The sequence below is a fragment of the Myotis brandtii genome, unplaced genomic scaffold, assembly GCF_000412655.1.
Source record: "Myotis brandtii unplaced genomic scaffold, ASM41265v1 scaffold215, whole genome shotgun sequence".
Taxonomy (NCBI): Eukaryota; Metazoa; Chordata; class Mammalia; order Chiroptera; family Vespertilionidae; genus Myotis; species Myotis brandtii.
In genome coordinates, this window is record NW_005358043.1 from 116,257 (window position 1) to 131,685 (window position 15,429).

General features: G+C 38.6%; 1 protein-coding gene across 1 annotated transcript in view; it reads right to left on the reverse strand.

Annotated features, from left to right (window-relative positions):
• The window catches only part of MYO3A (myosin IIIA), a 221,813-nt gene that overhangs the window by 32,266 nt on the left and 174,118 nt on the right, over positions 1-15,429 (reverse strand). Inside the window, exons 28-29 of the mRNA XM_005865858.2 lie at positions 13,675-14,560; positions 11,786-11,930 (exon numbers count right to left, since the gene is read on the reverse strand). Of these exons, the coding sequence (XP_005865920.1) occupies positions 11,786-11,930; positions 13,675-14,560 (1,031 nt within the window). The remainder of the gene's footprint in view (positions 1-11,785; positions 11,931-13,674; positions 14,561-15,429) is intronic.

The following is a 15,429-nucleotide window of genomic DNA, read 5'->3' on the forward strand; positions in this document are numbered from 1 at the left end:
CAGCTCCTCTGAGTCTCAGTGTGCTTTTCTCTTTCCTTCTAGTTGTAGAATTTCCACTCAGCCAGCCTTCCTGTAGTTCTGGATGATGTCCGTTTTGTCTTTTCGTTGTATTTTTGAAGTTGTTGTGGGAGGCAGCAATTTCCAGTGTTTACCTATGCCGCCATCTTGGTTTCTCCAATGTGTGAATATTGTACAAACCTTGAATTGCAGAATAATTTCACCTAATAGTGGTATATGATCTTTTTAATGTATTGCTGGATCTGGTTTGCTAATATTTTGTTGAGAATTTTAGCATGTACATTAATCAGGGATATTGGTCTATAATTTTCTTTCTTTGTATTTCTTTATTTGATTTTAGAATTAGGATAAAGTTGGCCTCATAAAATGAGCTTGGGAGTCTTTCCCCCTCTTGTGTATTTTGGAATAGTTTGAGAAGGATAAGGGTTAGTTCTTTAAATGTTTGATAAAATTCATCTATGAAGCCATCTGGTCCATGGCTTTTGTTTGTTGGGAGGTTTTTTGTTGTTGTTGTTGCTGTTGTTTTTTTCTTAAATTACTGCTTCAATTTCACTAGTTATAATCTATCTATTAAGATCCTCTGATTCTTCCTGATTCAGTTTTGGATGATTACATGTTTCTAGAAATTTATCCATTTCTTCCAGATTGTCCAATTTGTTGGCATATAGTTGTTCATAATAATTTCTTACAATCCTTTGTATTTCTCTAGTGTTGTTTCCTATGGTTAAATGTTTATCAATCATGTTTATCTTTTCAAAGAAACAGCTCTTAGTTTCATTGATCTTTTAAAGATATATATGTATATATGTATCTATATCATCCATCTATCTATCATCTATCTATCTATCTATCTATATATCTATCTATCTATCTATCTATCATCTATCTATTGATTTTAGAGAGGAAGGGAGAGGGAGAGAGAGAGATAGAAACATCAATGATGAGAGATAACCCTTGATTGGCTGCCTCCTGCACACCCTCCCCCACACTGGGGATCGAGCTTGCAACTTGAGCATGTGCCCTGACCAGAAATCAAACTGTGACCTCCTGGTTCATAGGTTGATGCTCAACCACTGGGCCATGTCAGCCCAGATCATTGATCTTTTATATAGTTTTTATAGACTCTATTTTTTTTATTTGTACTTCGATCTTTATTATTTCCGTCCTTTTACTCACTTTGGGCTTTGTTTGTTGTTTGTCTAGTTGCTCTAAGTATAAAATTGGATTGTTGGAGATTTTTCTTATTTCATGAGACAGGCCTCTAGGGCTATGAATTTTCCTCTTGGGACTGCATTTACTGTGTCCCATACATTTTTGGTTGTTGTATTCTCATTTTCATTTGTTTCAAGGTATCTTTGATTTCTTCCTTGAACTCATTGTTAACCCATTCATTGTTATTTAGTCTCCACATCTTTGTGTGTTTTTCATTTTTTTTCTTGTATTTGATTTCTAGTTTCATACCATTGTGATAAAAGAAGCCTGATATGATTTCAATCTTCTTCTTCTCCTCCTCCTCTTCCTCCTCCTCCTTCTTTTCCCTCTCCTTTTTTTTAACAAAATAATTTTTGTTGTTGTTGTTGTTAATCCTCACACAAGGAATTTTTCCCATTGATTTCTAGAGAGAGTGGAAAGGAGTGGGAGAGAGAGATAGGGAGAGAGAGAGAGAGAGAGAGAGAGAGAGAGAGAGAGAGACATGGATGTGAGAGAGACACATTAATTGGTTACCATCTGCACATGCCCTGACTGGGCCAGGGATTGAACCTGCAACTAAGATACATGCCCTTGACCAGAATCAACCCCAGGACCCTTCAGTCCATGGGCTGACAATCTATCCACTGAGCCAAATTGGCTAGGGCTAATCTATGTTTTTATTTCTAATTAGAAGAAAACTTGTTTGATCACATGAAATATATTTACTAATAAAGACAACCAACGTTATGTTTTTACTTTTATTAGTATTTATTTTATGCTAAATTTACTCCAAGGCCATAAGTTTTTGTTTCTTCAGTTTCTTCTGGGATATCTTTCCTTTTGTGCAAACTCCTCTTCCAGTTTCAAACCAATCTGCTCTTTTTTCAATAAGGATCATCTCAATGTGGTAGGGAGAGTTCATGTATGGGTTAATCCACCCATGAGCTCTGTAAATTCTACATCACATCTTGGGAGCTTTGTTCACCTAGATGTGTTCAATGACACATCTAATCCTTTAAGTTCAGTATTGCTCTCTGCATTTTAAAGTATGTGCAGCAAAGTTTCAGCACTCTTTTTGGGCCACTGACCCTGTGTCCAGCCCTACTGTTTCACCTGGGCACACCTACCAACTCCACCATTGTAATGATGGAATGGCTCACATTGTTTCTGTAAAATATCTTCCTTCAGATACTTGGTGGCTTTTCAAATATGCATTCCCTTGATGGCCTAGGCAGTTTTACAAGTGTTCTTAAAGTGAACACGAAGATTTGAGCCTCTTGATTTGCATGATTTTGTGGCGTTTTCTGTGTCAAGTGAATAGCAAACCATTTTCAGAGGTCAGCTCTTGCTGCTTTGGGGAAGAGCTCCTTCTTCTTCAAGGAGCCTTTTAATATTTTTTGCAATACTGGTTTGGTGGTAACAAACTCATTTAGCTTTTTCTTGTCTGGGATCTCTTTTAATTATAGCTTTGTTGGATAAAGCAGTCTTGGTTGTATGTCCTTGCTTTTCATCACTTTGAATATTTAATGTTTGAAATGTTATTTAATGGCCTGAAATGTTCTGTTGAGAAATCAGCTGACACTCTTATGGGAGTTCTCTTATAGGTAACAAATTGTCTTTCTCATGCTGCTTTCAAGTTTCTCTCTTTGTCTTTAACCCTTGCCATTTTAATTATGATGTGTCTTGGTGTGGGTCTCTTTGGGTTCATCTTGTTGGGACTCTGCACTTCATGGACTTGTGTGTCTTTTTCCTTTACTAACTTAGGTAAGTTTTTGGTCATTATATCTTCAAATAGATTCTCAATTCTTTGCTCTCTCTTCTCCTGGTAACCCTGTAACGTGATGTTGTTACATTTCATGTTGTTCCAAAGGTCCCTTAAACTATCTTAATTTTAAAAAATTCTTTTTGCTACTCATAATGGTTTTTTTTCTACCTTGTCTTCCAAATTGATATTTCAATCCTCTGCTTCATCCAATTTACTGTTTATTCCTTCCAGTGTATTCTTCATTTCAGATATTGTATTCTCCATTTCTGACTGATTCTTTTTTACAGTTTCTATGTCCTTCTTCATGCTGTTGTAGTTCTTACTAAGTTGCTTGTAATTAACACTAAGTTCCTTGAGCATCATTATAGCCATTTTTTAATATCTCTATATTTGACAAGTTGTCTGCTTCCATTTCATTTAGCTATTTTACTGGAGACTTCTGTTCTTTCATTTGGGACATATGTCTTTGCCTCCCCATTTTGGCTGCCTCTTTGTGTTTATTTCTATATTTTAGGTCCAGTCTTGGTAGGGTGGCCTATGTAGTAGGTGTCCTGTGGGACCCTGTGTGATAGTCCCCTTGATCATATGTGTTGAGTGCTCCAGGAATATCCCTTGTGTGGATTATGTGGACCCTCTTGTTGTCATTGAGTCTTGATTGCTATTGGCTCATTTGTGCATGGGATGAACCCTCAGCCTGGCTGACTGTGAGGCTCCACCCAGACCATGGAATACAACTGCTGTGTAGGTGCTGACCACATGACACAGAATTCTCCTTAGCAGGTCTGGTGCCCGCTGAGATCTCCCTTTGGATATGATACTTGTGAAGCATATTGGATCCTGCTCTGATGATATCTAAAGTTGTCAACTGTGTGTGTTGTCTTGGCATCTTGGAGGGACTCTGGTGTAGGTCAATATCAGACGTTACCTCTGACTGGCCCTGGCATCCTATTTGGAGCTACAAAGGGATCCACATTTTGTGGCTGCCTCTTATGTACCTGGGTGTGTAAAGGGAGGGCTCTGCACTGTTCAGGCATTTAGGGAAAATTGGTCCCTATCTTAGAGTCACATAACTCAGTCTGTCTCAGATTCTGCCATGAGAAGAAGTAGCTCAGCAAAGTGGGGCCTCTGGGAGTCAGGATGGGGATAGTGGATCTCCTATGAGGAGGAGGTGCTGGTCAGGCTTTGGGGAATGTTGGGGATGTGTCCTTACCATACAATTCAGTCTGTCCTGGATTTTCTAAGTCCTTGGCAGGTTGGAGTCAGGCAGGTGCTGTCGCTGGAGGGTGAGGCTAGTGATCTCCCATGAGGGGAAAACACCAGTCAGGTCTACGGAAAAGTTTGGGGAATGACCCCTGCCTCAAAGCTACACAACTCAGTCAGTGAAACCCTCTGAGTCTTCCCAGATCTCTACAACCCTGCCAAGGCATCTGACTCCTCAGCAGGGTGTAAGATCATCAGGGTGGGGCAAGAGTGAGTCGAGAGGGTAGGGCTATTGCATTCCCCCAGGCTAGTTTTCAGTTGGTTATTCAGGTTGATTGTTCTATAATTTAGTTGTAATTCCAGTTTGGTCCTGGGAGGTGAGGGTACCTTCCATCTATTGGATGCCATCTTGGATCTCCCAGTGTATTTCTGTCTTATCACAATTATTTCTCTTTTCTGTTTTTCCTGTGGTTGAATAGTATTTTTTTCTTTTTCTAAAAATATTTATTAAATTACAACTATTTTTAAATTACTTTCTTTCAATTAATAATTAAAAAATTTAATGATTTACATTTTCCTATGAATACAGTTCTGGATGCATCTCATTCATAGTTTTTATATGTAGCTATTTTCATTTTTATTATTTTGAAATAATTTATAACTAATTATAACTCCTTCACTTCAGACTATCTTATTGATTTTTAATATGCCAATTTATTTTTCACATCTATCTCAATTACATCATGGCCAGGAAATATAATCTGGTTCAATTTATAATTTTTGGGAGTTTGTGAACTAGCCCAATATGTCTAGTTATAAGAACAATTAAAAATACTGGGATTTAAAAAGAAGGCATTTTCTCTGTGTGATATGAAATTATGAATATATTACATGTGAATTTACTTTGTTGACTATCTATTTTATTAAATATGATATGCAATTTATCTTTGAACTGACCTCATGTAGTAAGTAATATGGTGTACAACATCTAAAGAAAAAAACTCGGTTTACAGTACTGCTAATATTATTGGTCTTTTTTGGGTGCATTTTAATAAAAAAATAATGGGAAGATGGGGGGGATATATTATTCATAATGTTTCTGTTTCCATGTTAGCTCCATGTCCTCTGTAGTTTAAAGTAGATTAAAAGTATGGAATGAGAAGAAGTATTTTGGATGCAAAAAATTTAGCATTTTCCATCTAAGGCTTCTAGGTCAAGTGGTTAATCTGAATTAATTCAGTGACCTTATCGAAATCCATACTTCAGAGTGCAAACTTATGTAAGGCAAACTGCTTTATATAATTAGTATTTATTAAAATACCAGAAATAAATGATTCTCACTGAATTGTAAGTTTATAAATAAAATAATTTCTTTTTGGATTCTAAAGGTTGTTGTTGTTTTTAAGAGTTTTGGGGAATTAGTATTACTATATATGAAAAAAATAGCAAATAAATTTAGGAAGATAAGTGTTCACCAGAGGTATGTTGGGTGGGAAGCAATATAAACTCTTTACTTTCTATTCTTGATGAAATAATATTCATAACCCAACATTATTTGAGCTGCCTGGCTTTCATATAAATGTAAGTATATTTACAGATACATGTGGGGGTATCTTGTTGGATAGTTTGCAAAATACATTTCTAGGTGCTAGCATTACAATGGTAAAATGATAGGCATACCTAAAAAATATCAAATCTGCACCATTATAACTGAAAATGCTGGGGGTATTGTATGGATCTAAATGTCATAAATATTTAGAAGTAAATGGAAAATTGCTATTTTTTCCCCCTGACATTTACTCTGAAAGCAGCATAAAAGCATTTTCATTATACCCACTGTATGTTTGCATGGCAAAGGACTGCTTTGATTTAGTGTTGAATTTACTGATGATATTATGCAAATGAAACATAGAATTATAATAGCATCCTTATTTGTTAACCTTGCAACCATTTAAAAATTGTAGCTTGTTGGGTGGTATAGCTTCTTCACAAAAGGAGAGAAGAACATGCTTTTGTGTTACCAGGGTTTATTTGTTCTACAATTAATCTTTTTCTTCTCTTCACAATTGTCAACACAAATTGCCAGGTGTACCGTAATTAAGAAGAAAACATCTCCCAAACTCTGCACACCATTCAGGGAGAAATAATGCAATTGTCATTGTATACTTATGAATACAACAGCATTTATTAGAATTTGTAATCAAATGACCATGCTCTAGTTAAATACAACCTATTTATATATTTCTCCTGGTAAAAATGCAGGGGCAGTTAGCTAATATCAGTTTCAATTTATAAAAATTATTAGCAAAACAAAGATATAAAATAAGCTGTTCAAGCACTTACCTTATTTTATTTTTAAATTTCATAATTAGCTCCTCAGTTTTCATATGCATATTATTTTACTCTTGGCACTTTTGCACTTTTAAACATGTCTTACAAAAAGAGAAACCTTATAAAATAAGGTTATAGCTTGTTAAAATTTTCAAAATTTAATTATCTTTATTTATTATCCATGCTTTCTTTAGAGTAGGTAAGAAGCATTTCCAAGCCACTTTACATAATCTAGCTAAGGCTTATTGAGGTCTTACAACAGAGTTGGGTGCAGCAATTATTGGAAAATGCCTGTAGATTTTTGAGAAATACAAGATAATTAAAATTTCAGGTGCCTCTTAGGCTTATTTTAATGGCAGGATTACTTGTAAATAAGCTTGATTTTGGCTTCTGAAGTGAAAATTTTCATGGGGAAGTAGGGTTTGCCATGAAGGACAGTACTGCAGGGGTGGCCTGTTGATCCCAAGCTAACAGGTCCCACAGCATATCAGCTAAATCTGCCTCTGCAGGTGAGGGCAGCCGCCTGTACTTTGAGGTTCCAAAGTCAGTGTTTAGCAATAGGTGATCTAAGGAGACAGGACTTCTATATAAGAACTTATTTATTTATTTTTATCACAAGGAGTATTAGAGTAGACAACATATGAAAATATAAATGAGTATTTAAAAAGAATGTAATGTTACATTTTTTGTTTTAATAAAAAACAAAATTTCTAGTCACTATACTTCACTCCACTATAATTTTGGAGGAAATTAAACAGCTTTTCAGCCAATTAATAAGCAGTTATTGAATGTTTACTGTGTGATGAATAAATGTGTTATGGTAACAAAAAATGAATACATAATATATGATATGGTCCTGCTGGCAAAGGATTGAAAATCTGTTTGAGGAATACAAAACTAATCTACATGAAATAACTTTGAGATAAGTAAATATAGACTGTGGTAGTGTTAACCTAATCCCTTCAACAAGTATGCACCTGAATGCCTGTGTGAAGTGTGTGATGTCTATAGGTGTATAAAGATCATTGAGAAAACCACTAGAACTAGAGGAATAAGAAATGGGTGGGGGGAATAATTGGTTTAAATATGGTTGGCAAACCTAGGCTGTTCTATAAAGAAAACCAGTGTCTGAAAATTTAGGGTGGAGTTGTCCAATTCTGAGGTAAAACAAGAACATCTAAAGATATAAGAATGGACCTGGAACCATCTCAGGGATTAAATATTAACCAAGCAATATCTGGTTCAAATTGTGACTTTAGTTTGAATTATTTCAACTACATTTTACAATAACATTTTATAGACTACTCAAGAAATAAAAAAGCATTTGCATAGGTCAGTAAAATATATCAATATAGACTATATCCAATGATAAAGTCTAGCAAATATTGGAGGTGAATTTCCACAAAAATAGCATCATAATTATTTGTATCTATCCCTCTTTTCAATTCATATTTATTCTAATATTTAAAAAAACTCAGGAATTTAGTAAGTAATTGTTAATACTTTGGCAAGTCAATGGATATGTTAAGTTCTCTTTGTCTTGCTCCATCAGCATCATTCTGTACAATATCTTAAGAGCCTCTTCCCATGGCTTCTGAGGTACTAGGCTCCCTGGTGTTCCTTCCTCCCTTCCTATTGCTCCTCTTCGTTGGTTCCTTTCTATCTGACCTGTACGTGTCTTAACTCTTGCTCTGGGTTCTTTTCTCTTATTGTATGCGGACTACTTGAATGATCTCATTTACTCCATGGCGTCAGTAACCACATACATGTCCACCTGCCTACCTGGCAGGTCCTCTACTGACTAACAGTTACTTGACTATTTGCCTTCTAGCTATCACTTTGTCCAAACCACCATCATTTCTTGTTGGCCTTCCATGTTTCTTTAAAGGTCATCAAATTCTATTCATATAGTACAATCAGAAGGATCTTTCAGCAATGTAGTTGTTTATGGCAGGGTTAAATTTTCACAATGTGCAATAATTCAGATGTAACTTGATTTTCCTATAACTAAACTTAATTCCTACCTCTTAGTGCTCATTTCTATTTTCTAGCATTACGTTGTTTTTAATGAATCCTAATTAAACTCAGTGACTTTCAATTTTCTTAGTGTCTTCTGAGTAAACTTAATCATTTTAGGTTTCTGATTTTCCTCTGTTTTCCCCTCTCTATTTTATCTTCTTTTATTCCATATAGTTGGGGGTGGGAGTGGGGAATATTTGCAGCTTCATGGTCTTAATGGAGATAGGCCATCTGCTCCGAAGCTATTCTTGGCTTTTCATCAGCATCTGTTGAGAGTAACTGTACTGTCTAGTCTTGTCACTGGCATCTACTACATCTCCCAGTGTCCTTCCTTACTCCTTGGTTCTGGGTTTTCATTCACTCAGGCACTTCTTCTGCTTTCTCAGGGACACAGAATGATTCAGATGTTTGCCAATGTAGCCTCAAACAAGTAGAGTAGACTATGTAACCTTTCTACATGTATACGGAGCAAAAAGTTCTCTCTCTACACCTGAAGTTAAAAAAAGTCACTGAGTTACAATTCTTTCCAGATAAGTTAACAATTGGTTCTGATAGCCTTTGTAGGGTCATTAAAAAATTGGCACACTAAGAAGAAAGTGAAGTAATTTGACTTTCTAGAAAAATTTAGCTGTTATTAAGCCAATTCAAAGTCCCTGACAAAGAAATCTTGAGGGACAAGAACAAAGCTGGAGGCATCACACTTCCTGATTTCAAGCTATATTATAGTGATCAAACACAGTATGGTATTGGCATAAAAATAGACACATAGACCAATGGAACAAAACAGAGAGCCCAGAAATAAACCTAACCATAGCATGTCTGAGTAACTACTTTGCAACAAGGGCACCATGAATACGTAATGGGGAGAGGATAATCTCTTTAATAAATGGTGCTGGAAAAACTGAATAAGCACATGCAGAAGAATGAAATTGGGCTCATGTTACACTACATACAAAAATTAACTCAAAATGGATTCAACACTTAAACATAAGACCTGAAACCATAACAATCCTAGAAGAAAACAGAGAAAATCTCCTTGACATTGAGATGGCAATAATTTTTTGGATATGACTCAAAAAGTTCAGGCAACAAAAGCAAAAATCAACAAGTAGGACTATATCAAACTAAAGAGCTTCTGCACACTAGAGAAAACCATCAACAACATTAAAAAGTAACCTACTGAATGGGAGAAAATATTGTAAACCATATGTCAGATAAAGGTTAATATCCAAAATATATAAGGAGCTTGAACAATTCAATAGCAGAAAACAAGCAACCTGATTTAAAATTGTCAAATGACCTGATTCATACAAATGGCCAACATTATATAAAAAGACTCAATATCACTTATCACTAGGGGAATTATATCAAAACTAGAGGCCTGGTGCATGAAATCTGTGCATGGTGGGGAGGGGTGTCCCTCAGCCCGGCCTGCACCCTCTCCAATCCAGGGCCCCTGCCTGCCTGATCGCCCCTAACCACGTCTGCCTGCCGGCCTGATCACCCCTAACTGCTCTCCCCTGCCGGCCTGATCCCCTTAACTGCTCTCCCCTGCTGGCCTGATCCCCCTAACTGCTCTCCCCTGCTGGCCTGATCCCCCTAACCGCCCTAACTGCTCTTCCATGCCAGCCTGATCCCCTTAACTGCTCTCCCCTGCCAGCCTGATCCCCCTAACAGCTCTCCTCTGCTGGCCTGATCCCCTAACTGCTCTTCCCTGCCGGCCTGATCCCCCTAACTGGTCTCCCCTGCCGGCTTGATTGCCCTAACTTCTCTCTCCTGCCAGCTTGATCCCCCTAACTGCTCTTCCCTGCCGGCCTGATGGCCCCTAACCACCTCTGCCTCGGACCCCGCCACTGTGACTTTGTCTGGAAGGACATCCGGAAGGATGTCCGGAAGATGTCCAGTCTAATTAGCATATTACCCTTTTATTAGTATAGATCACAATGAATCACCTCACATCTGTTAGGGTCTAATATCAAAAAGATGAGAAAAAATGCTGGTGGGATGTAGAGAAAAGGCAACTCTTGTACACTGTTGGAGGGAATGTAAATTGGAGCAGCCACTAAACACCTGGAGGTTGTTTAGGAAACTAAAAATAGAACTACCAGCAATCCCTCTTCTGTGTATATGTCTAAAGGAAAGGAAAGCATACTTGTATTTTCATGTTCATTGCAACATTATTTACAGTAGCCAAATTATGGAAACCTCAGTGTCTGTCAACAGATGAACACACACACACACACACACACACACACACACAATGAAGTATTATTTAGCCATGAGAAAGAAGGATGAACCCGGAGGACATTATGGTAAGTGAAATAAGCCAGGCACAGAAAGAAAACAACTACATGATCTCACTTATATGTAGCATCTATAAAAATCAAATACACAGAAGCAGAGGAGAATAGTGGTTACCAGGGGCAGGCAGGTAGTGAGAGAGTGGAGAGCCTCCAAGAAAGGGAGGGAGAATGAGTGAGGGAGGATAAAGGTAGATTCTCTCAGGGAGAGGTCAGCAGAGCCACAGGGGCTGCCCCTGGGGGAGTTGATATACTAACTCGCCAGTTACCGGGTGCCCCTTGCACGAATGGGAGAAGTAGAGCCTCCCAGCTTGAAGGGATCATCAGGCCAGCTAGCAAATTGGAGTCCCAACAGTGACTGTGTGGGCAAAGGACTAGTCACCACAGGCTCACCCTGATCCTCACCCTGGGGGGAGGGGGCAGAGTATAAGGCTCAAAGGCCTTTGCACATCTTTGGGGAGCAGCAGCCTAATAATCATTGATCTGAATTTCCACCAGTTTAGTAGAAAGGGGGCAGAACGTGATTTAGGTTGATTAGAAGAAAATTGAATAATGCATCTGGGTTTGTATATCTGCAGAGATTGGCACTTTCACACTCTCCTCAAAGTGGCAGACACTGGCAGGAGGAACAAATACATTTTACTTGTTGGCTCCCTCTTATCAAGCCTGTACGCTGCCCATTCCCCCCAACTACATCCCCATTTATTCCCTCTGGTGTCATCTGCCAAGTTCTAGTTAAAGTGTATATAAAGGGAAGAAGAAAACACAAGAAAGAGGAGGAGAATGAAGCCAGAGAAAGAACATTTTGCTTATTAGAAGCAGAAAGAAAAGGTTCTCCCCAAGACTGTTCGAAGAGTCACCTCAAATCTGCCATCGAGTAAATGCGGGGAACTCAGAAGCAAGCAAAGGACAGTATCAGGCATTGCCTTCCCTGCAGGGAGATCTGGCGACTGATGTTTACCTGAGAGGTACTGCTGAGGAGAGACTCGTCTATTAATTGGCTTATGAGGATAGACACCCAGATAAAGAGGCTTCAGTTGCTGTGACAAAATCATTTCATTCAGTTTTTTCTGCAGAATGAAATATTCTTCAGATAACTTTGATATCTAAAAAGAAGGCCATGTGTCAGATTAAATCAAGGAAAAGAATTCAGAGTGCTCCCAGGTACACTGGGGTCTAATAAATTCCTGGTCAGCGGTCCCCCGGCCTCTCATGAACGTCTTCTTCAGGACCCACCCTGACCCTGTAACAAGGGCTGATGAAGACCTCCCTTGACAGACCCCCACTCCCCGTGCTACCTGCCTATTTCACATTTTCCATTCAAAACTGCCAATCATGTCATGCCACACGCAGTGTTCTATCCTGCGGTTCCTAAGACCTGGCTTCTGTCCTTACCATTCTATTGGGACTGCCTGTCTGCTTTGAGCTGGAGGAACCCCCTGCTGACGGACTGACCTCCTTTCCTTTACAGTCTCCTCAGCCTGACTTCAGGGTCACTGTCTCCTGACTCCTCTCCTCTCACCCCAGCCCCTCTGCCTCCGTCTCTCCTGTGAACATGGCTGTCCTGCAAGGTTGAATGTGGGGTCCTGCTTTTCTGCTTCTAGCTCTGTCCCCGTGGAGCACCCCAGGGCATACCAGCCTGCTCTTGGTAGATGACTGGTCATTCTACATCTCCTCAATGTCTCGGTTGCATAGCAGGTTAGGGTCCTAACCCCGAGTTCGGTCTTTAGTGTGAACAAATTTATGTACCAAGGGAAAAGAGACTAAAAAACAATAGACCAGGGAGGGGTAGGTAAATTAATCAATTGCATATCTCTACTACCAGCTACAAGTTGGAGATGTCTGGGCCACACCTCTGACCCTCAGGGGGTGTCCAAGGGCAGTTACTGTGCTTTCTCATGGGCTCGGCCACCATCAGACAAAAAAAGCAGTTTTGGAACTCAGGAGTATCAGCTGATCCTTCTTTGAACTTAGCTATTATGATACTTCTTCCACGATTTCACACACCAGTGACTACCCTGGTAGTTCATATTAATTTATAATATGAATTTTTTAAGTCATCTAGTTAAAACCCTTCATCTTCCAAAAGAAAATAAAGGTGCTGATACACACAGTGATTTCTTAAGGTCAAACGCCTAGTGAGCGCAGGAGCTGGAAATGGCATTTACGGGAGCCAGTCCCTGTGATCTCTCCATAGCACTCATTTTTCAGAGTGCCACGTGCACCTTGGAGGAGCCCTATAGCGGATTGCTCGCTTCTAGAAACAGCTGAGACATGCCCACTAACGGCAGGCCATATTCTCCAAGAGGGAGTTTTTCTTGCTGGTTTTTCCGTAAGGTTCCTCACTGTCATGATGTAACATGTAGACGTACAGCTGCATTGCATGTGTGCCTCGGTATGGCTGCACATCGAATTTCGATACCTGATTATGTCTTCTCAAAATCTGGGGCCAAAAAGCATAGGCTTTAAAAAATTTAGAAAACGTTTTTTTTTTTTTTAAAAAAAACAAACAAACAAAAACAAAACAAAAACCTATTCTGAAAGATCTCAAATACATAGAAACATGCATTGACAAATGCCAGAATTTTTAAGTTGTATAAACCAATGACTAAACTAATCTTCCTACACAAGATCTCTATCGTATTTTATACTATTTTATCATAACAAATTGTTTCAAAAGTTATGGCAATTTGAATAGCACAACCCTTGAGATATTTTATTAAAAGGGTTTGCAGCCTCATAAAAACAGATGAAACAATATGTCAGTTATTAATGAGCTATGTGTTTAATTGAGCTCTCATGTAGTTCCCAGAGATGTGTACTAGTAAATAAATCTGCTTATTTACATACCTGTTTTGAAAACATTGCCAAATCACATGCTTCTTTTTCTGACATTGCTTTTGAGTCTTTATCATTCCTCATGTTGATATTACAGGATTCCTCATGTTTTGTGGAGTAGGGATACAAATTGTGAGTATTTCTTGCTACTTCTGTCACTGTTGGAACAACATTTTGATTTTTAAAAGAAGACCTCCTGTCCTTCCTTAACTGCTGCCTTCTCCTGTAACCCCGGTATTTGCTCTGAATGAACACTGCCGCTTTATCCTCTTCGTCCTGGGCTCGTGTTGGTGGTTCAACTTGACTCTCTTTGGCCATCCCAAGCCTCAGGTGGCTTCTCTGTGGGCTGCATGTGGGTGCATTCTGGGTGACCACAGATGTCTTCTTTTCTTTCTCCTTGCTGTCAGCATTTTGATAAACTGACCTCTGGCTAAGACTAGGTTGCAAAGGTTGTTTAAAAGAAGGCGGCTTAGCTTCATTCTCGGCTAACCAAAGTCCTGGGTAGCTTGGCCTTTCTGATATGGCCTTCCTTTCTAGGTTCCCTGCTTTTAAGTCTTCAGAATTCCTTTCCTCTGTGTAGCTTTGGTAGTAATTCTGGATCACAGTAGCCTCCTTCTCCTCTTTGCTTATTTTATTGTTCTCTTCCAGGTCTTTCATATACTTCTGTCTGGGGCTTACTTCTGTCCAAGGGTCCCCCACCAGGTACAATTCTTGCTTAGCCTCTTCCCCATACACATTATTCATTTTCTTCTGAGTGTGATATCCTCTGTTGTTACTTTCGACAGCATGAGTGGCTTCCTCTTCAGCTTTGAAAGTAAAAGTCTTGTTATTTGGAGCTGGACTGACTCTTTCATTAGTAGGGGCTGCATTTTCTGTCTGTTTCTTCACAAAAAGTTCCCTGTGGGTAAAACATATTGCATCTGAATACATGATACTAAGCTAGAGCTTATTACTGCTTTTGTCAATAGCTACATGCTACATAATGTTGGAAGAAGAGCAGAAGGGACAAAAAAACCTCAAAATAAAAACTCTATGAAGTCACATTAATCAAGTGGTTTCCAAAATGCTCTCTTTAATGATAACTGTAATGGCTACTCAAACAATCATAAAACCAGTTTAAACTTAGAGTGAGAAACATCCTAGCATATTTTCACTTTATGAGGGTGGCATCAAAATCTTAGACAATTAATTACTTCAAATATGCCCTTTTCAAACAAAAATACCTGCAGTGAGGAGATGTTGAGAAAAATGTATCTAGATTTTGAGACCAGTAGGCAGGGCATGTATGTTCTCTAGACTGATGTGCTGATTTTAAATAAGCTCTAAGTCTACTGATCACAGGAAACACCTTATGAAATGGAAGAAAAGCAATGTCCCTGAGACAGCTCATAAACATAATATGGTGGCCAACATTATACACTTATTACTTTATCAATATCCTTCCAAAATCATTTCCCCTTAATTTGACTATAAGACTGTCTCCACAACTCCTTTGTGTGTGTGTGTGTGTGTGTGTATGTGTGTGATGGCAAACCCCTCACAAGATCAATTTGAGCATAAAAAAACAAAACAAAAAACCCCCACAAAACCCTGGCTGGGTAGCTCAGTTTGGAGCATCATCCCATACACAAAAAGGGTGAAAAAGCTTCTGCACAGCAATGGAAACTATCAATAAAATGAAAAGGCAACCTGCCAAATGGGAGAAAATGTTTTCAAATTATATATATGACAAGGGGTTAATTCCCACAATATATAAAGAGCTCATTA